This window comes from Oryctolagus cuniculus, chromosome 7 (genome assembly GCF_964237555.1).
Source record: "Oryctolagus cuniculus chromosome 7, mOryCun1.1, whole genome shotgun sequence".
Taxonomy (NCBI): Eukaryota; Metazoa; Chordata; class Mammalia; order Lagomorpha; family Leporidae; genus Oryctolagus; species Oryctolagus cuniculus.
The window spans coordinates 124473622-124495142 of record NC_091438.1 but is presented as its reverse complement, the minus strand read 5'-3'; the positions used below and the strand labels follow the sequence as shown (position 1 = coordinate 124495142).

General features: G+C 37.7%; 1 protein-coding gene and 1 pseudogene across 2 annotated transcripts in view; one reads left to right on the top strand and one right to left on the bottom strand.

The window, feature by feature from the left end:
• SPATA6 (spermatogenesis associated 6) overlaps window positions 1-21521 on the bottom strand; it is a 129635-nt gene that overhangs the window by 54375 nt on the left and 53739 nt on the right. For both annotated transcript variants that reach the window (XM_008265284.4, XM_008265285.4), the window contains exons 7-9: window positions 19382-19675; window positions 15622-15709; window positions 4730-4770 (exon numbers count right to left, since the gene is read on the bottom strand). In XM_008265284.4, the coding sequence (XP_008263506.1) occupies window positions 4730-4770; window positions 15622-15709; window positions 19382-19675 (423 nt within the window). The remainder of the gene's footprint in view (window positions 1-4729; window positions 4771-15621; window positions 15710-19381; window positions 19676-21521) is intronic.
• On the top strand, window positions 20128-20890 carry LOC100339245 (protein FAM133B pseudogene; annotated as a pseudogene).

The following is a 21521-nucleotide window of genomic DNA, read 5'->3' as shown; positions in this document are numbered from 1 at the left end:
TCTGTTTTATGTAGTAGTTAAGTGCCAGGTCCTACTAACTCTGAATATTATTTTCACTTCCAGAATATTCAGTGGAACAGTTAAAAATCTATGGAAGACATGATATCATTCTTCACTATTTGGAATTGTCCCACTCCATATAATGTCTGTCATCCCTGCCCATTAAATTATCAAGAACATTTCCCCCAAATGACTGTAATAACATAATTTCTCTGTAAATATCTAAAGTGCCACTTCACAGAATGGTACAATCCCCACTTGGAACTAACACATTAAAATAATATTCATTATATCAACACATATGGAACTATATATGACACAGGAAAAAATGATTCAGATTGGGTAAATGATAAAATAAAAAAAGAAATGAGATTAAAATAATATAAATACATATGAGAACAGCTGACTATTATACATCCAGGATAAAGAAACTTAAGCTTGCCAAAAGAACAGAACAAAGACTGAGCAAGTCCAGACTGCACATATGAAGGCAGCGGGACAGAAGCTGTGGTGCAGTGAGTTAAGCCACCACTTGGGATGGAGATCCTGGCAATTCAGTCTGGCCCAGTCCTGACTCCTGTGGACATCTCGGAGTGACCCAGCAGATAGGGGATCTCTCTCTCTCTCTGTCCCTCTGCTATTCAACTAAACAAATAAATAATTCTTTGTAAAGAATGAAAGAAGCATATATAACAAGTACAGAAAAGTAGGAAGTAAACAAAGTAGGGATGTTGGGGACCCATTATCCCTTAATATATACTGGCCATTCAAACCAAAGTTTCCCTTTTTCCCAGGACATTGCACATATTCCTAATTCCAAGAATGTTTCATGTTGTTTTTCTTCTGAAGACACTCTTGCCTATGCAAAGTAGATTTCTCTAGAGAACTCAGGCAAAATCCCACTTTTCTATAAAACTGTCTGAACACACTCCCAGCTTATGGCTCTTTTCCTTGTATAAATCCTATAGTTTTAATATATGAATATTTACTAGCCAACAATATAATGTATCTATAAAAATAATCTTCTATTCTCACCATGTTCAAGGCTGCAGATGTATTTCTATGAAAATCTACCACTTGGAAAAAGTAATAATCCTGTGAACTTCTCAACACTAATTACCCTCCAAGGAAAAAAATCCACAGACAGGAGTGGGAGGGAAATAAAGACAGGTTAGTATTAGCAGACACTAGTCTTGATTATGTGATCCCTTTGACTCTTAACCTATCATTATGATCAATTATGAACTGAAACTGATCACTTTGACTAGTGAGATGGCATTGGTACTTGCTACCTTGATGGGATTGAATTGGAATCCCCTGGCATGTTTCTAACTCTACCGTTAGGGGCAAGTCCAAATGAGCATGTGCCAAACTGTACATCTCCTCCCTCTCTTATTCCCACTCTTATATTTAAAAAGGATCACTTTTCTTACACAGCAGACTCATAGAATGGCAGATGTCCTAAACAGCACTCTGGACTCAGAATCAGCCCTTAAGGCATTCGGATCTGGCTAAAAAGCCCATGAGAGTATTTCAGGCATGGAAAGCCAAGACACTCTGGCAAAAAAAAAAAAAAAAAAAAAAAAAATCTAAATGAAAGATCTCTGCAAGTGAGATCCCAGCGGAAATAACAGGCCATCAAAGGAGGTACCTTTCTCTGAAGGGAGGAGAGAACTTCCACTATGGTTTTGTCTAATTAAGATTGGAGTTGGAAAACTCAAGGCTTCCATAGCCTTGACAATTCATGACAAGAGCCTCAGGTGATTACTGATGCCATAAACAAGAGTGTCAATTGTTAAATCAACAACGGGAGTCACTGTGCACTTACTCCTTATGTAGAACCTTTGTCCTTAATGTGTTGTACTATGTGAATTAACAGTATAACTAGTACTCAAACAGTACTTTATACTTTGTGTTTCTGTGTGGGTGCAAACTGTTGAAATCTTTACTTAGTATATACTAAGTTGATCTCCTGTATAAAGATAATTGAAAATGAATTTTGATGTAAATGGGATAGGAGAGGGAGTGGGAGATGGGATAGTTGTGGGTGGGAGGGTGGTTATGGGGGAAAAAGCTTCTATAATCCAAAAGTTGTACTTTGGAATTTTAAATTTATTAAATAAAAGTTTAAAAAAAAGTAAGTAAAGATAGGTTGAAGTGAAGTTTTTGGCAAAGTTAATGTGGAAAAGAGGATTTATCTTTAAATGAACTACTCAACATTAGCTGGATTACTACCTTAGGACAAAGATGATTATCTCATAAAGTGTACCCTTTTCCTCTCTATTCTGTATTTTTATATAGTAAAAATACATGATAATCCATTCACACAATACATATAATAGGAAGCCACATCACATGTCAAGGTGCTGGTTACTAGCAATTATCAATAAGCATTAATAGTAAGGTCATTGATAACTTTACCATTTTAGCATAGATAAATTAGAAGAAGACTTTAAAAGAAAGATGAAAATAAGTATGTAATTATCAATTATGGAGCATGACCTGAAGGACATGTACAAAGAAAAGCTTATACCGGCCGGCGCTGCGACTCACTAGGCTAATCCTCTGCCTGCGGCGCCGGCACCCCGGGTTCTAGTCCCGGTCGGGGTGCTGGATTCTGTCCCAGTTGCTCCTCTTCCTGTCCAGCTCTCTGCTGTGGCCCGGGAGTGCAGTGGAAGATGGCCCAAGTGCTTGGGCCCTGCACCCGCATGGGAGACCAGGAGAAACACCTGGCTCCTGGCTTCTGATCGGCGCAGTGCGCCGGCTGCAGCAGCCACTGGGGGGTGAATCAATGGAAAAGGGAAGACCTTTCTCTCTGTCTCTCTCTCTCACTGTCCACTCTGCCTGTCAAAAAAAAAAAAAAAAAAAAAAAAAAAGAAAGAAAAAAGAAAAAAAAAGAAAAACTTATACCTTATCTTTCCAGGACCCTCCCCATGCAAGAAACTGAACACTATGCTTTGTTACTTTGGAGTGTGCATATATGTGCAAAGATATATATTACATATTAGTGTGCATGAGTGGGTATGTATCCAAATATATGTATATATTTGTATATTTCTGTATATATACATAGACTTATACATATATGTGTGTACATATTACCCATCAGTGTGGGTAAGTATATGTGTATATAAATTCTATATAGTAGGAAAGGTGTGGACTAATTACATTTTGCCAGTCCCATGCTCCTTGACAGATAGGCTTAAACAAGGCACAACACCATACAAACACCACGTAGAGACAATCTACACAAGTGCCATATTCATATTCTATACCAGCAGGTCTTAAGTGAGAATCCTTGGATAGGTGGCAAGGAAACTGTGTAACAATCACCTAGAAATTTGCAAAAAAAAAAAAAAAAAGAAAGGTCCACTATTCATTTTCAGTAATTTCATTTATTACAATCAATTTTTATAAATTTCTACCTGGATGATTCTGACAGTGGTGGATTTGGGCCCCTAAACAAACACCTTCTTGACTCATTATTTAACTTTCCATATTTCTTTTGTGACAAGTTTGGCAAAATACTATGCTATTCAGGGGCAGGTACTGTGGCACAGCGGGTTAATGCCCTGGCCTGAAGCGCCAGCATCCCATATGGGTGTTGGTTCGAGACCCAGCTGCTCCACTTCCAATTCAGCTCTCTGCTATGGCCTGCGAAAGCAGCAGATGGCCCAAATCCTTGGGCCTCTGAATCTGTGTGGGATACCCAGAGGAAGTTCCTGGCTCCTGGCTTCAGATCGGCACAGCTCCAGCTGTTGCGGCCAATTGGGGAGTAAACCAGCGGATGGAAGACCTCTCTCTCTCTCTCTGTCTCTACCTCTCTGTACTCTGTCTTTCAAATACATAAAATAAATCTTTAAATAAATAAATAACAACACTTATCATCCAGAAACTTTCACTTAGGGACTGAAAAGACAAATTGCGAGGCAGTACTTGTTAAAATGTAGGACACTGAATACGAATGGTATGGCAGATAATTTTAATATGGTTCTCAGAATTATTTTAGATCATACCCAAGATTATTTTACATGGCACATGAACATAAACCAAATGGCACTAAAATATGTATTATCTTTCAATTTTCTTTTAAATAGGCGTAAGAAATCCTCAGCTATTAGTATGTGGCTTGCACCCTCTATCATTGCTTGTCTCATTTAAAGGAATAGAGAATATATCTCAGAGCCTTTAGCAAACAACAGCATCTAGCCAGAATTTAGTAAACTTGTTTTGCTTTCACTGCATTTTTAAGGCTATTACCCCTATAAACATGTGATAATGATCTTTCATTTATAAAGGTAAGATAAATAACAATACTGAATTTTAACAAGAGAGCATGAATTGCATTCAAATACTGTAAAAACTATGAGATTTCTCTGTGAATAAAGTTTGAAAATATTACTGCATGAGGTATTAGTGAGAGTAAAACAAACTTCCCTCTCTCCCACACACAAATACGCGCAAACATCAACATACACAAATACATTCAGTCATCAATCAAAAGGAACAATCAAAAGCTACAAAATACTTGCAGGAAGACATTCAATGAAAAGCCTATTATACTATTTGACATAGCTGTGAAAATAATGGCATTAAATTATGTGACAGTTATTGTTCATGTAATTTTACTAAATGAATATGATAATTACTGCCTAACTACACATTAAAATAACTTATGCTGGTGTCTGAAAGCTGGAATAAACATCATTTTGTAATGTATTCTACAGACCTTGTAATCCTTTGGTCGGTAGCAGCCAAGATGAGAATGATCTGAAAAAGGATACACAAAAGAACTAAAGCATAAATATTTCACACCAAAAGGGACAAAATTTAGTTTCATCTTTGATTTTTGCTACTATCACTGTTTCTACAATTATAATTCATAAGGTACATTTTGGAAATATTTTAATATTTTTCTTTTTTCTCTTTTTTTTTTTTTTGACAGGCAGAGTGGACAGTGAGAGAGAGAGAGACAGAGAGAAAGGTCTTCCTTTGCTATTGGTTTACCCTCCAATGGCCACCACCGCCGGTGCGCTGTGGCTGGCGTACTGCGCCGATCAGAAGGCAGGAGCCAGGTGCTTATCCTAGTCTCCCATGGGGTACAGGGCCCAAGCACTTGGGCCATCTTCCACTGCACTCCCTGGCCACAGCAGAAAGCTGGCCTGGAAGATGGGCAACCGGGACAGAATCTGGCGCCCCGACCAGGACTAGAACCCGGTGTGCTGGCGGAGGATTAGCCTATTGAGCCACGGCGCCAGCTAAAATTTTTCAACAATGGTACATAAGCAAAGAAGACGAACCATCCTATTAAGATATGCATCAGTTCTGGAAGGAAATTATTTCATAAACACTATTTTCATTACAGTAGGACACATCTGAATACAAAATGGAATAACTTTTAGTTGGTAAACCCATATGTCTACATGGAATGCATAAATTTTAGTTAATAGAGCAGTTTACAATCAAATAAAATGTATGCTTATAGATTCACTGTTCTCAAAAACAGATTGTCAGATGAAATGCACTGCTATTCTCAAAGTCTACGCTATAATCAGATGGGCATAATGAAACTGGACCAGTTTTAGAGGTGGTAGCATTAACAGTATACAGGTCTTATTGACAAATGACATCTGCAATACAGATTTCAGGCTCCAGTACCAAACTTTACGTTCTTGAGCACCTTAGGTAATCTTTTTAGGTCTCAGATTCATAATCTGTATGATTTACCTCTTTCATGGTTCTGTTTTATATATTACATTAAGGGATGGTGCTGTAGAGCAATGGGTTAAGCCGCACCTGCAATGGGCACTGGTTCCAGTACTGGCTGCTCCACTTCTGATCCAGCTACCTGCTAATGTGCCTGGGAAAGCAGCAGCAGATGGCCCAAGTATTTGAGTCCCTGCCACCCACATGAGAGACCCAGAAGAACCTCCTGATTCCTGGCTTTGGCCTGGCCTAGCCCCAGCTATTGTAGCCATTTTAGGGGTCAATCAGCAGATGGGAGATGTCTATCTCTTTATTTCTCTCTCTCTCTCTCTCTGTAATTCTTTCAAATAAATAAAATAAACCTTAAAAATTATATTGAATATTAGTAAGTAAATGTTAACTATGATTAAACCAAAACTACAGGCACTAAAATAAATGTTAACATTATTATGGATATCATTATTACCACAAATTCTAATTCAAATACGCCTGGATTCAGTTCCAAATTATGTTATTAAATATATAGTTTTGGCCAAGTTGTATAATTAATATTGTTTTCTCTTCATCTTAAGAGAATGCTTACCCTATCTCAGAGAGTAAGAAACCACATAATTTTTATACTCTATAGTAACTTCCACAAGGAAGAGAAAATGTGATGATTGTCTTTCTGAAACTGGTTTATTTCACTTAGCATAATAATCTTCAGTATCATTTATTTTGTAGCAAATGTCAGAGCTTCATTTTTATGGTCAAACAATATTCCATTGTGTATATACACCGCACTTTTATTTTTTAAAAATTTATCTTTATTTATTTGAAAGCCAGAGTTACAGAGAGGTAGAGACAGAGAGAGAGGTCTTCCATCCACTGATTTACTCCCCAGATGGCTATGCCAGTCTGAAGCGAGAAGCCAGGACTTTCTTCCAGTCTCCCATGTAGGTGCAGGGACCCCAGGACTTGAGCCTTCTTCTACTGCTTTTCCAGGCCATAGCAGAGAGCTGGATCAGAAGAGAAGTAGCCGGGACTAGAACCGGCACCAATATGGGATGTCGGTGCTTCAGGCCAGGGCTTTAACCTGCTGTACCACAGTGCTGGCCCCAATACACCACAATTTTTAATCTAATAATCGGTTGATAGACATCAGGGTTATTTCCACATCTTTGCTATTCTGAATTGGACTGCAAAAAAACATGGAATACTCTCTCATGTGCTGATTTGATTTCTGTTGGATATATTCCCAGGATTGGGATGGCTGAGTTATATGACAGATCTATTTTTAATTTTTTGAGGAATCTCTGCACTGTCTTCCATAATGGTTGTACCAATCTGCATTTCTATCAACAGTGTATGAGGGTACCTTCTTCTCAACAACATTATCAGCATTTGTTATTTCTGACTTTTGGATAGTAGCTATTCTACTGGAGAGAGGTGAAATATCATTGTGGTTTGATTTGAATTTTCTTGATGACTAGTGATCCTCAGCATTTTTTCATGTATATATTGGCCCCTTGCATTTATACTTTGAAAAATGTCTGTTTATGTCCTTTGCCCATTTCTTAATTTGACTATTTGGTTGTTATTCAGTTTCATGAGCTCCTTACATATTCTGGATATTAATCCTTTTTCTGATGCAGTTTGCAAATATGTTCTCCCATTGTTTCTTTATTTTGTTGAGTGTTTCCTTTGCTGTGCAGAAGCTTCTTAGCTTCATAAAATCTCATTTGCCTATTTTTGCTTTTATTGCCAGCGCTTTTGGGGTCTTACCCAAGAAGTCTTTGCCTAGGCAAATGTTTTGTTGTGCTTCCCTAATGTTTTCCTCTTGTTCCTTGATGGTTTCAGTTCTTAAGTTTAGTTGCTGGATCCATTTTGAGTTGATTTTTGTATAAGGTATAGAGCAGGGGTCTTGTTTCAAACTTCTGCAAGTGGAAATCTAATTTTCCCAATACCATTTGTTGAACAGACTGTTGTTTCTTCAGGGACTGATTTTAGCTCATTTGTTAGGATTTGTTAATTGTAGATGTGTGGGTTAATTTCTGGGGTTTCTGTTCCATTGGTCTACATGCCTATTTTTCGCCAGTACCAGGCTGTTCGGATTATAACATCCCTGAAGTATGTCTTGAAAGCTGGTGTTGTGATGCCTCATGCTTTGTATTTATTGTTTAAGATTGCTTTGTGGGAGACCAGGAGGAAGCACCTGGCTCCTGGCTTCGGATAGGCACAGCACACTAGCCATAGTGGCCATTTCAGGGGTGAACCAATGGGAAAGGAAGACCTTTCTCTCCATCTCTCTCTCACTGTCTAACTCTGCCTGTCAAAAAAAGAGATTGCTTTGGGTAATTGGGGGTGTTTGTGTTTCCATATGAATTATAGGATTGTTTTTTCCTTTTCCATGAAGAATGTCTTTGGAATTTTCACTGGGATTGCACTGATTGTGTAAATTTCTTTGAGTGATATGGACACTTTGATGATATTAATCTTTTTTTACAGTACTAGATCATATTTATTTTCTAGGTGCCCTGAACCAAACTAGAAGTCAGTGGCAACAGTAAATTTTACACAGAAGGCCAACTTCTCCATTTAATTTCAGTAAGATTCAATTTATTTCATGTACTTTTCAAAATTAAAAGTAAAAATAAATCCCAGTCCAACTCCTCTGGTGTACAAATCTAATGCACTACATGGCCATAATTGGTAGACAGAAAAAAGAATGATAAACACACACTGACTGTAAGGTCCAAAATGTCCAAAAATGCTAACTTTAAAGATTAAGGTGATAATTTCTAGAAGTGGTAAATAGACACTCTGAAAGCAGGTATAGCATAAAAAGTTTCAGTGTGTTAAAATATTTGAAGGTTTCTGCTTTCCACAAACCACATCTAAATAATTTGAACAAGTTTATATTTTTCTTTCATTTTTACAATTTATTACTTTGATCTGAGATTTCACAAGGTGCACATTTAACCACTCTCACTAGCAATTAAGCACTAGCTATATTCCAAACACAGGTGATACAGGAGACAAAAGCCATGGCTCATAACCATGAAGTATTTAAAATCTATTTGGTTAAGTTATAAAAAGTTGAATGACAGCAGAATAAAAGAATATGCTAAAAGCCAAAATGGTACAGACAACTAATGTTGTGATCTATCAGAAAGTAATCCCCCGAGGTTAAGGATGATCAGAAAAACTTCCTAAAAAGCAAACTTGTAACAGGTATAATAAATGGGTCACATTTACGCATGATGAAAAAGAACATGCTATTTCAGATCTTGTGTGTGTGATCTTGAACAACTTACTTTACGTCTTTAAATCTCAGGTTTCTTCATCCACAAAACAGAAATAAATAATCTCTAAGCTTCATGTGGTTATTTGTAATTTACTAACACAACACAACTAAAGTATTCAGAAAAGCTGTGGCCTGGGAAAGCAGTAAGAGATGGCCCAAGTCCTTGGACCCCTGCACCCACATGGGAGATCCAGAAGAAGCTCCTGGCTCCTGGCTTTGGATCAACACAGCTCCAGCTGTTGTGGCCAACTCTGGAGTGAACCAGCGGATGGAAGGACCACCCACCCCTCCCCCCCCCCCCCGCCGCCTCTCCTTCTCTCTCTTTGTAACTCTTTCAAATAAATAAAATAAATCTTTTTTTAAAAAAGAGGAAACACCAGAGACATTATTCTATCCCCACTTCCCCTGACTCCCATGCACAATAAGCACAGAGAGGCTGTGTGGGCAACAGTCAGATGGTGGGCACCTATAACCAAGAAAAGAGATCCCAGAATGAAACCCACCTCACTGTCACCTTGATCTTACACTTCCAAACCTCCAGAAATATGAGAGACTAAATGCCTGCTGTTGACACTACCCAGTTTATGGTAATTTTGTTATGGCAGCCTGAGCAGATTAATATGATAGGTAGGACTGATTACTATATGTACCGTACATTTCTGGAGACTAACTTCCTATCTAACCTGTGTGGTGGAATTGAGGTCAATAGTTAGTTCAGTGGAATTCCATTAATAAAGGATAGTAGGACATTATCTCATTAAAAATATTTCTATTATACACAACAATGAAAGTGTCTTTAGTCTCAAAAATGACATGTTATGAATTTGCTAATCAAACAGATGTGATACATAATCCAATTAATCAAATACCAAAATGTGACAGTCATGAAAACCATTTCATTAGCACACATCTATAAGAAACTGGGATCCACTTTGTCCTAAAGTCACCACTCATAACAACACTAATCTGGTAACTTAGACTCAGTACTTCCTTCTGTCTCTATGTGACCCTCAACCACAGGCTCAGATATGATTCATTTTCAGAGGATCAATCCTGACAAGTAGTTAAGGAGCACTGATCTAAAATTCTCTCCATACCAATTCATGATATCAAAGTAATACTTGATCCCATTCTGAAAATTATACCAGTATCTGTTCGCTGAGTGTCAACACCTACTTTGGAAGCTCCCATATGCTCTGCTATAAAGAATAGTACCACCTTCCTTTTTCACAACTTCAAAGAACTGAAGTCCATTCTGGTAGGTAATACTACTACTTACTGCAAAAATTCCCCACTGCTGAATATGTGTGCATACTATTAGCACTTACCCATATGTATCCCAATGCCCCTGTAATATTCTAAGTTTAACTTCTGCTCTTTTGGAACAAAAGCCAATGCTTCTGCCATATGTAAATCACTATGACCAGAGGTAAAGCTAGATGTTCAGCTTTATAAAATAAAACCAGAGTTTAATATCTCTCAGGGGATCCAATCTCCTAAAAAGTAAATTTGGCATAGTGGTTAAAATGTCAGACAGGTTGCCTTCATTCCATATGGGAGTGCCTGGGTTCAAGATCAGACTCTGTTTCCAATTCAAGGATTCCTGCTAATGTGAACCTGGAAGGCAGCAGGTGATGGCTCAAATAGCTGCATCCCTGCCACACACATGGAAGACCTGGATTGAGTCCGGGCTCCTGGCTTTGGCCTGGCCCAGCCCCAGTTCTTATGGGAATTTACAGAGTGAACCAGCAGATGAGTGATTGCTCTTTCTCTCTCTCTCTCTCTCTCTCTCTCTGTTTCTCAAACAAATAAATTTTAAAAATCAAAGTCAATGAAAAGAAAAGGCATATACCAAAGGATTTCCCATTATATCTTGCTCACTTATGCTGCAATCAAGCTGAAACTGTTTCTCAGACTTTTTTTTCCAGGCAGAGTTAGACAGTGAGAGAGCTAGAGAGAGAGAGAGAGAGAGAGAGAGAGGAATTCCTTTTTCTTTTGGTTCACCCCAAAAGTGGCCACTACAGCCAGTGCATTGCGGCCAGCACGCTGCGCAGATCAGAAGCCAGGAGCCAGGTGCTTCCTCCTGGTCTCCCATGTGGGTGCAGGGCCCAAGGACCTGAGCCATCCTCCACTGCACTCCCGGGCCACAGCAGAGAGCTGGACTGGAAGAGGGGCAACTGGGACAGAATCCGGCGCTCCAACAGGTACTAGAACCTGGTGTGCCGGTGCTACAGGCGGAGGATTAGCCTAGTAAGCCACAGCGCCAGCCTCTCATACTTTTAATATATTTATGATTCTCATTCCTATACCTGAATCAGTAGCAAAACTCCCAGATGTCCCCCTCCCTTAAAGTTTAGCACAAGGCATATTTCTTGCTTGCCAGTGACTAAAAGAGTAATGATCACCAATTAAGATGTACAAGGACCTGTTCTATACTAAAGAATACCAAAAATACGTGACAATTGAATTCTTTAAGGGATGTAGGATTTTTGTTACAAAGTTGTAATTGGAACTGGCAAGACCTGACTTAGGTTTACAGATTAGTTAATATTATTATAGAATGCTAATCACCTGCTTTTGAGAACTGCATCGGAGAAGAGAATCATGTGTTAGTCTGGGCAATAACGCACAGACTGGGGAACTTAAACAACAGAAATCTCCTACTCATGATCCTGTCAGCTGGAGATTACCAGGTTCTGATGAGATTTCTCTGGGCATACAGATGGCTGCCTTCTAGCTAAGTCTCCACGTGGCAGTAATAGAGCAAGCTCTCTGGGGGCTTTTTAAAAGTTTTAAAAAAACTGTTGAAATCCTTACTTAATGCATACTAAACTGATCTTCTGTAAAAAAAAAAAAAAAAAAGAAATTATCAATTCCCAACTTGACTCTTACTGGGATTAAACATGACAATAGGTCTGCTCTGATTTCATCATCATTTAAAAAAAATCATCTATTATTTTTCACTTTATGTTTCTGTGTGGGAGCAAACTGTTGAAATCCATACTTAGTGTATACTAAGCTGATCTTCTGTATATTAAGATAATCGAAAATGAATCTTGATGTGAATGGAAGGGGAGAGGGAGTGGGAAAGGGGAGGGTTGTGGGTGGGAAGGACGGTATGGGGGGGAAGCCATTGTAATCCATAAGTCGTACTTTGGAAATTTATATTCATTAAATAAAAGTTTAAAAAAAAATAATAAATCATTGACAAGAAAAAAAAATAAAAAAAATAAAATCAAACACATTATTTCCCATTCAAAAAAAAATTAATAAAAAGGGAACAAATTTCATGTATTTAATATATATAGTTTTAAGAGCACAATGATATTCCCACCCTACCCTCCCTCACTCCCACCCTCCCTCCTTTTTCTTATTTTTTTCTTTTAATTTTTACAATGTCATATTCCCAAATTTTTTTATAATCGCAAGCTTGATCCTCTACTAAATAAAGGATTCAACAAGCAGTAAGTAGAAAAATCTCTGTTCCTCGAGAGTATAGACAAGGGCTATAAATAATAATCAAGTGATGGCCCTGCTCACAACTTCATCTGACCCTGATCACTCCCAAATGCCTCATCTCCAAACACCATCACACTCGGGGGCAGAGCTACAACATAGGACTTTTGGAGGAATATTATCCAGTCCATAGTAATACCTTTGTCAAAAATACTTACATAGGCACTTACATAGACTCATACAGGGAAGGACGAAGAGAAGGCAACGGGAAAAGATAGAGGTTTCAAAAAGAAAGCAAATATTATTATTTTCGGATCCTCAGTGTGAGGTGTATGAGAATTCGTGGAATTATTTCTATCTTCTGTACGTCTGAAATTGTGTCACAACTTAAAAAACTTAAAAGAAAAAAGTCAGCTCACTGCTGTCCTCTGATCATATCTCTACACAGACATCATTAAAAATTCTTAGAGATGATAATAGTAATGCTGGCAAATACATAATTGTCAAATCAGACAGTTAGGTGCTCCAAAAAAATCTTCCAAGAAACATCAATAATGATGTTATTTTCCACTGGCTGGTCCTTAAAGTTCATTTTCCATATCCAGAAGTATCCTCCAAGAGAGGAAGTATGGTATAGCACGTCGATAATTTCACATAAAATGCTATTTTGAATATAAAAGACTTATTGATTACTATATCTATCTCACTGTTAGTACCAAATAATAATAATAAGCAGAAACTCTGCATGTTCTCAGAAAAGAATGTTTCATTTTCTCATAAAAAAAGAACAGATTATACATTACAGTATAGAAATAGAAACAAAGATCACCACATGTTATGAATCTCTTTTTTCCCACTCTATCTCACTTTTCTTCCTCCATGATTTTCTCAGTATGTAGTAACTTAACCTTAAAGGCTGCTAGTATACACTGACTGAACTCACTAGCCAATATTTATAGACATTAAATATCCCTAAACAAACACAATAAATATAGATATCAAATATCCCTAATTTTGGCCGGTGCTGCGGCTCACTAGGCTAATTCTCCACCTGCGGCTCCGGCACCCTGGGTTCTATCCCGGTTGCTCCTCTTCCAGTCCAGCTCTCTGCTGTGGCTCAGGAAGGCAGTGGAGGATGGCCCAGGTCCTTGGGCCCTGCACCCGCATGGGAGACCAGGAGAAAGCACCTGGCTCCTGGTTTCGGATCGGCGCAGTGCGCTGGCCACAACACGCCGGCCATAGTGGCCATTTGGAGGGTGAACCAATGGAAGAAAGACCTTTCTCTCTGTCTCTCTCTCACAGTCTAACTCTGCCTGTTAAAAAAAGTATATCCCTAATTTTATAATATCATGTAACTCCTTCATAAGAGTCATATTCATATTAAATTTAAGAAGCGATTTATTTAACCATGAGGACTAGGCCTAACAATGAAAAATACATTCTTATAAACTAAAACACTATTTTATTAGAAATATAAAAGATATTACAGTCATTAATACTAGCTGACATCTTCCCCCAGAAAGCTTTTATCTAAGGTATACAAACTTCATGTATTACATAAATACAGCTTTGGGAACACAGTGATTCTTCCCACCCTACTTGCACTTCCATACTCCTTCCTCCTCCCTCTCCTATTCCCATTCTTACATTTTACTAAGATCTATTATCTATTAACTTTTATGCATAAGTAAAGAGTTTAAAAAATACTATGAAAAAAGAAAAAAACCTGCTCAACAATTGAGACAAGGGCCGTTCAAAGTCATCACATCTCAAAGTGTCAATTTCAGTTCTCTAGATTATCTTTTAGGTAATTAGTTGCCACAGAACAGGGAGAACATATGGTATTTGTCCTTTTGGGACTGACTTAATTCACTAAGTATAGTGGTTTCCAGTTGCATCCATTTTATTGCAAATGACAATATTTCATTTTTAATGCTGTATAGTATTCCATGGAGTACATATCCCATAATTTCTTTATCCAGTCTTCAGCTGACAAGCATTTGGATTGATCTCATATCTTAGGTATTATGAATTCAGCTGCACTAAACATGGGGTTACAGATAACTCTTTGATATACTGATTTCGTTTCTTTTGGGTAAATTCCCAGGTATGAGATGTCTGGGTCACATGGTAGGTCTATATTCAGATTTCTGAGGTATCTCCATCCTGTCTTCCACAGTGGCTGTACCAGTTCACATTCCCACCAACAGTTGATTAGGGTTACCTTTTCCCCACGTCCTCATCAGCATTTGTTGTTTGTTGATTTTTTAATGTTATTCTAATGGGAGTGAGGCAAAACCTCAATGTGGTTTTGACTTGTATTTCCCTGATGGCTAGTTATCCTGAGCATTTCCCCAATGTTTTCTAATAATTTGATGGTATCGGGTCATAGATTTAGGTCTTTGATCAATTTTGAGTGGATTGTTGTGTTAGGTGTAAAGTAGGGGTCTTGCTTCATACTTCTGCATACATACTTCTGAGATACAGTTTTCCCAGCACCATTTGTTGAAGAGGCCCTCTCTGCTCCAGGGATTGATGTTAGCTCCTTTGTCAAAGATAAGTTGGTTGTAGATGTGTGGGTTGATTTCTGCAGCTTCTATTCTGTTCCATTGGTCTATCCATCTGTCAAGTGCTCATGTACTAAGACATTTGCCACAGTATCTTTGCTCTTTAATTAATAAACAAATTATCAAAGTGGTTAAATTATTCGTTCAAGAATGTCAAGAAACAGAGCAACCATCAAACATATGTCTAAATATATATACAAAAAAAAGTCTAAATATATATACAAAAAACATAACCCCTGAACTCTTTTCATTATGTTTTCCAAACCTGCTCTAGAAAGAGTATATGTTAAGGTTAGAAAAGGGCTCCATAGTCTAATAAATCTAAAAAGTATTGAGCTGAACACAATCAATTTTTATTAGAAGGTAACATAGTCTTTAATATGCTAATATGTATTTTGAATCCAAAGAGGAAGATGGTTTATGACAACACTAAAATTATCATTTTAGAGTACCTATGTGGGTGTCCCACAAGTAATAAAAAGCTACACTACACTATATTATCCAATAAAACAACAAAGATTCCAGTTATGTTCATCAATGCCAAGAGAAAGGCTCGAGTATACATTATACAATGAAAGCAATGAACAAAGAGAATTTCTAGCTTACCCGTGTGCATCCTGGACCATCCATCTCTTTCACAGTCTCTGCTAGGAGATCCGAATAAAGTGTCAGCCCTAGGACTTGGGGGATCAACCTAAAGGAAGCAGGATTTCACCATGAAAAAGAGCTTATCCATTCTCAGCCTTTCAATCTTATGGTACTAGGAACATAGAGTACAACAGACATCATTTTAACCTGAGTGTCCATATGGGGCAGTCATGTTCCAAAGTCCATGTAGTCAAGTATTTTGCATTCATTTTTAAATAAAATTGAAATTAGTCTCCAGAAACTTTTTTTTTTTCTCCAGAAACTTTTAATTGCATATTTGTACCTACTTTAAAACAAACATCTTCGGGGCCGGTGCTGAGGCATAGCAGGTAAAGCTGCCGCCCGCAGTACCAGCATCCCATATGGGCGCAGTTCAAGTCCCTGCTGCTCCACTTCCAGTCCAGCTCTCTGCTAAGGCCTGGGAAAGCAGCAGAAGATGACCCAAGTGCTTGGGCCCCTGTACCCACATGGGAGATCCAGATGGATTCTGGGATCCTGGCTTTGGCCAGGATCAGCCCTGGCCATTGCAGCCATTTGAGGACCAAACTAGTGGATGGAAATTGATCTCTCAGTCTCTATCTCACTCCTCTTCAAATAAATAATTACATCTTTAAAAAGGAGATAAAAGGAAATCAAGTCTAGCCATTTGCTACTTATCTCTTTAGCATGAATACTTTGAACTCAAACCCTTTACTTGGCTTTGTGTTTAGAGCCTAGCTTGCTGAGTGTTTTATAGATAATAATAATTGAATTTTTTAAACAAAAATACAAGTTAGAATGATAAAACATGGAGAAATAGGGTCTCACTAATGAGTACAGTGTTTTTATTTAGGGAGACAAAAGCTCTAGAGCATATACTGAACATTCTAAATGCCACTGAATTTTACAATTTAAAATGGTTCAGGGTGGGCATTTGGCCTAGTGGTTAAGACCCTGGGTGAGACACACATGGTCCCATATCATTGTACCTCTCTCTCTGCACTCAAACAAACTTAAAGAAAATATGGTTCAAATAGGGAATTACATGTTATGTGTATTTTATCACAATAGAAAAAGAAAATATCCTATTCTGCATAAATGAAAATCAAAAAGGTTTTTTAATCCTTTTAGGATGGTTGTGCTAGTTTGTCCCAATGTATGCTAACTGACTTCTTATTTTTTTTTATTTTTTTTTAATTTTTAATTTTTTGACAGGCAGAGTGGACAGTGAGAGAGAGACAGAGAGAAAGGTCTTCCTTTTGCCTTGGTTCACCCTCCAATGGCTGCCGCGGCCGGTGTGCTGCGGCCGGCGCACCACGCTGATCCGATGGCAGGAGCCAGGTGCTTCTCCTGGTCTCCCATGGGGTGCAGGGCCCAAGGACTTGGGCCATCCTCCACTGCACTCCCTGGCCACAGCAGAGAGCTGGCCTGGAAGGGGGCAACCGGGACAGAATCCGGTGCCCCGACCGGGACTAGAACCCGGTGTGCCAGCGCCGCAAGGTGGAGGATTAGCCTAGTGAGCCGCGGCACCGGCCTGCTAACTGACTTGTTTCTTATGCTTTAAGATTATTTTTCATAGCATGTGCTATTTGTCTTTCTTAACAGTGTTAACATTTTCCATGCACATGTATCAAGTTAAAATGTGTTTGGCTACCAATTTGCTAATTGCTTTTAAAACTATGAATGGGAGGTGTGGGTGAGGGAAATCCTGTTTATATATACAATTGGAAAAATACAATTTGCTATTCAATAAGCAATTTTATAAGTATTCAAATTTAGAAGTTTTGTTTACTGAAATCTGAGGGGAAGGCCACTTAAAACTTCAAAGTTTACACTAAGCAATGATAAAATTATTCCATTTGGAACACTGAAATGGAAGGTAATAATAAAACAAAAATTTTAAGAACAGTCATTGTTGCAAATAATTTTATGTGGCTAACTTCCATAATATTTGCTTATCCTTGTATTTGGCATTTTAATTAAAATGCTACTATTCCTTTAGAATATATTATATACTTTTTAAATTTAATTTGCAATTGTGGGCAGACATAAAAATTAAAGGATCCTAAAACTTCCATCAAGCATCTAATTAAAAGCATCTGGATTATCACTCAGCAACAAAAAAATGTAGACAGTTTCTATAAAAGAAAAACATAATCACAATAACCTCAATAAAATATTACCAATTGAAAGTATCCATTACACTATAAATTTTCTTCCTATAATAAAAACTACCACTTTAAGTTAAAAGAATACAGGATTCATACTCAAAACACAAAGGTCAGGGTGGACGTTTTGGCAAAGCAGCTGAAGCCACTGTTTGGCATGCCTGTATGCAATAATTGGAGTGCCTGGGATCAAGTCTGGTCTTTGCCTCCAATGTAGCTTCCTGCTAATGTACCTGGGAGGCAGCAGATGATGGTCCAAGCACTCACATTCCTGCCACACACATGTGAGACCAAGATGGAGTTTCTGGATCCTATCTTCAGAGTAGAGGGCATTTGGCGGATGAACCAGGAGACGGAAGATACCTCTATCTGTGTGTGTGTGTGTTTCTCCCTATCACTCTGCCTTTCAAATTAACTAATTAATCATTAAAAAACATAAAGATGGAATGAAATGCTGCTTTAAGGGATACAAACTGTTTTGAAAAGTATCATAAAGAAAATCTGAACTTTCAGATTGTTATACTGGGACAGCTGTAAGACACCCAAAGGGGCATGCTTACATGTTGGACTCCCTTGTTTGAGAATTTAGAAAACATGATTGACAGACATTTGAGTTAGGAGTTTCTTTTATAGATAACCCAAAAAGTTGTTTCTTATCTTGAGATTCAATATTAATACATTGTATCTGTATCTGTAGATAGAATGATCTTAAAATGTACCTTTAGTAATTTTTATTAGTTTGAAAGCTTTTGGTAAAGAATTGCTTTACTTTTTTAAGATGAACAAAGTTCATGTATTCCATATACACAGACTTAGAAACATAGTGATACTTCCCACCCTACTCTCCCACCCATGCAGCGACACTGAAGAATTGCTTTTAAGGTTAAAAAAAAAAAAAAGCTTCATGTGATTTAATGAAACTATGAAGATTCTGAGTAGGTTCCTTATTAAATAGCCCTTAAATTTAGTCAAAATCTATTTGGCTATCATATAGACACAAGACTCTAAATTTAAACTTTACCAAATCTGACTTCTGTAAAGAAAGATCAGGACTGTGCCACCCTGAAGTTAACTCTCTTCACTTTGAAAGCCCTTCCTATAACCTATCAGATAATGATTTGCTTCAAAAGGCCATTATACAAAGCTTACCCAAAGGACATAATTTCAAAGGAAACCTACTTTCCATTAAACTTTTTTTTTAAAAGGCTGAGGGTCTTCCTTTTCATAAAGAACACCTGGTTCTCTTTTAAAATCCTATCCTGCCATTTTAGTACTAATGTCAATTACAACCAAGTTCAATCTGAGGAATTATTACACTGTCCACTGTAAGAGAAGAAAAGAAATGGGTACTTAGAGGATTTAACATGGCATTCACAATGTAGCTTGATCTCTGCAGGTTTTAAGACTGAAAAAGCATGTTCTTTGATTTCTAATTTCCCATTTTAGATTGCTAGGCTAACAGTTCAAGAAAGAAAATCATTAATATAAACCAAAAGTTGAAAGATACGTCAGAATAATATTTTAGTGGATTTCATCATTTCCAAATGGAAAATTCATAAGACAGCACGTACATGTCTAATCACAAATGGAGGCTTATCTGTTTCTTTTTTGAACTCATAAGGTCCCAGATTTAAATGCGCCAGCCGCCGCCTGGTGTCTTCAGAAAGCTCACACATGCGTCTTTTTGTGTAGGGAGATGGAGAGTGTGACTTTGAAGAAATTGTGGGCTGTTCGTAGTTTTTTGCATTTATGCAGTATTTATTTCTCTCAGGTGACTTGGATTTCTTCTTCTGTGATCTTGATGTTCTGCTTTGCAGTCTGCCGTGTGACTTTTCAACTGGAGCTGAATGGTAAACGAATTTATCCTAAACATAAAAAATAAAAATTAACTTGGACAGATTTTTTAAAATCCTAGATAGAGGACGAAGAAACTTTTAGAAGTAATCTAATATACATAAAATCTATTCAAGCCAACTACATGATCTTTCCTATCTCTGCTGATCCTAGAGAAAATCAAATCCACATTCTCCTAGGTAACTTTTGTATACTAATTAATAAGGATATTATATCAAACTTCCTTCTTAAGTCTAACAAGGGCTTTATGAAAATTAAAGCCCAATATTTAATCATTTGAAAATTCCAAATTTCAAAGTCAGAAATGTATTATTTTTAATACTAAAAATTAATATACATATTGGTTCATTATATTTAATAATTGGCTTTTATAAATTAGGAGGACTATGTATGGTAGTGTTAAAAATATATCTCTAGCAGGCAGCAGTGGCGGTGGGGCCATTTGGGCTGCTTCTCTGGCTTGGTCTCCTTCGGTGTTTGGCGGTTCGGCTTAGGCAGGTGCCATGGGCAAGCGGGACAATGGGGTGGCCTATATGAATCCAATAGCAATGGCCAGATCAAGGGGTCCAATCCAGTCTTCAGGGCCAACAATCCAGGATTATCTGAAGTGGCCAAGACCTACCTGGGAAGAAGTAAAAGAGCAACTAGAAAAGAAAAAGAAAGGCTCCAAGGCTTTGGCTGAAATTGAAGAAAAAAATGAATGAGAACTAGAAGAAAGAACTAGAAAAACACAGAGAGAAATTATTAAGTGGAAGTGAAAGTTCATCTAAAAATAGAGAAAAAAAAAAGAAAAGAAGAAATCTGGTAGGTATTCATCTTTTTCATCAAGCTCTGATTCTTCCAGCAGTTCTGGGCACTCTGAAGATGATAAGAAACAAGGAAAAAAGAGAAAGAAGAACCATTCACATAAATCTTCCGAAAGCTCCACATCAGAAACTGAATCAGACAGTAAGGACAGTTTAAAAAAGAAAAAGAAATCAAAGGATGCAATGGAGAAAGAAAAGGACATTAAAGGACTCAGCAAAAAAAGAAAGATGTATCCTGAAGATAAGCCTTTGTCAGCTGAATCCTTATCAGAATCAGATTACAATGAGGAGGTACATGCCAAAAAGAAGAAAAGCAGTGAAGAACGAGAAAAAGCAACAGAAAAACAAAACAAAAAGAAGTATAAGAAACACAGTAAGAAGAAAAAGAAGGCTGCAAGTTCAAGTCTTGACTCGCCTTAACATTAAGAAAAATCAGGATCCCTTACAAAGAAAGTGCAATGTGTAAGGAAATTTCAACTGTGAAAACTATGGCATAGTTAACTAAAATGCATGAATTTTCTTGTTTTTAGAATTATTCCTGCAGTAGCCACTCAGATGCCACTGTATGAAAGGGCTGTGATTGTTGCCTGCTGCCTGACACCTCTTTTCTCTCTTCCAGTGCTTGGTAACTCTGTGAGATAAGACACTGCACTCCTACCTAGTGGTTAAGATACTTGGGAATGAAGCTAACAGTTTTGACTAGAACTATCTAGTAATAATAAATCAACAGAAACACTCCGATACATCTGTAAGATGTAATCAGAAATGACCAGATGATTCTAGTTAAAACTTTTAAAGTAGGGATTCCATTGATATGCCAGAATCCTTACTCTGTAGATAAGTGTATTTTAATTTTGCCCCTTGTATACTTTTATTGACTTGGGGAAGGAGCTTTTAGGGTCAGGAGGGAGGATTGCTATCTCTTTAGCTAGCAGAATAGCGTGCCTTTGGTCCTCCACATCCTCTTTCTGTGGACACAGCAGCCATGCTTCATGGGGCAATCAGAGCTGTGGACAGCACTCTTGCTCTTTGCTGAGCTCATCCTGGGACT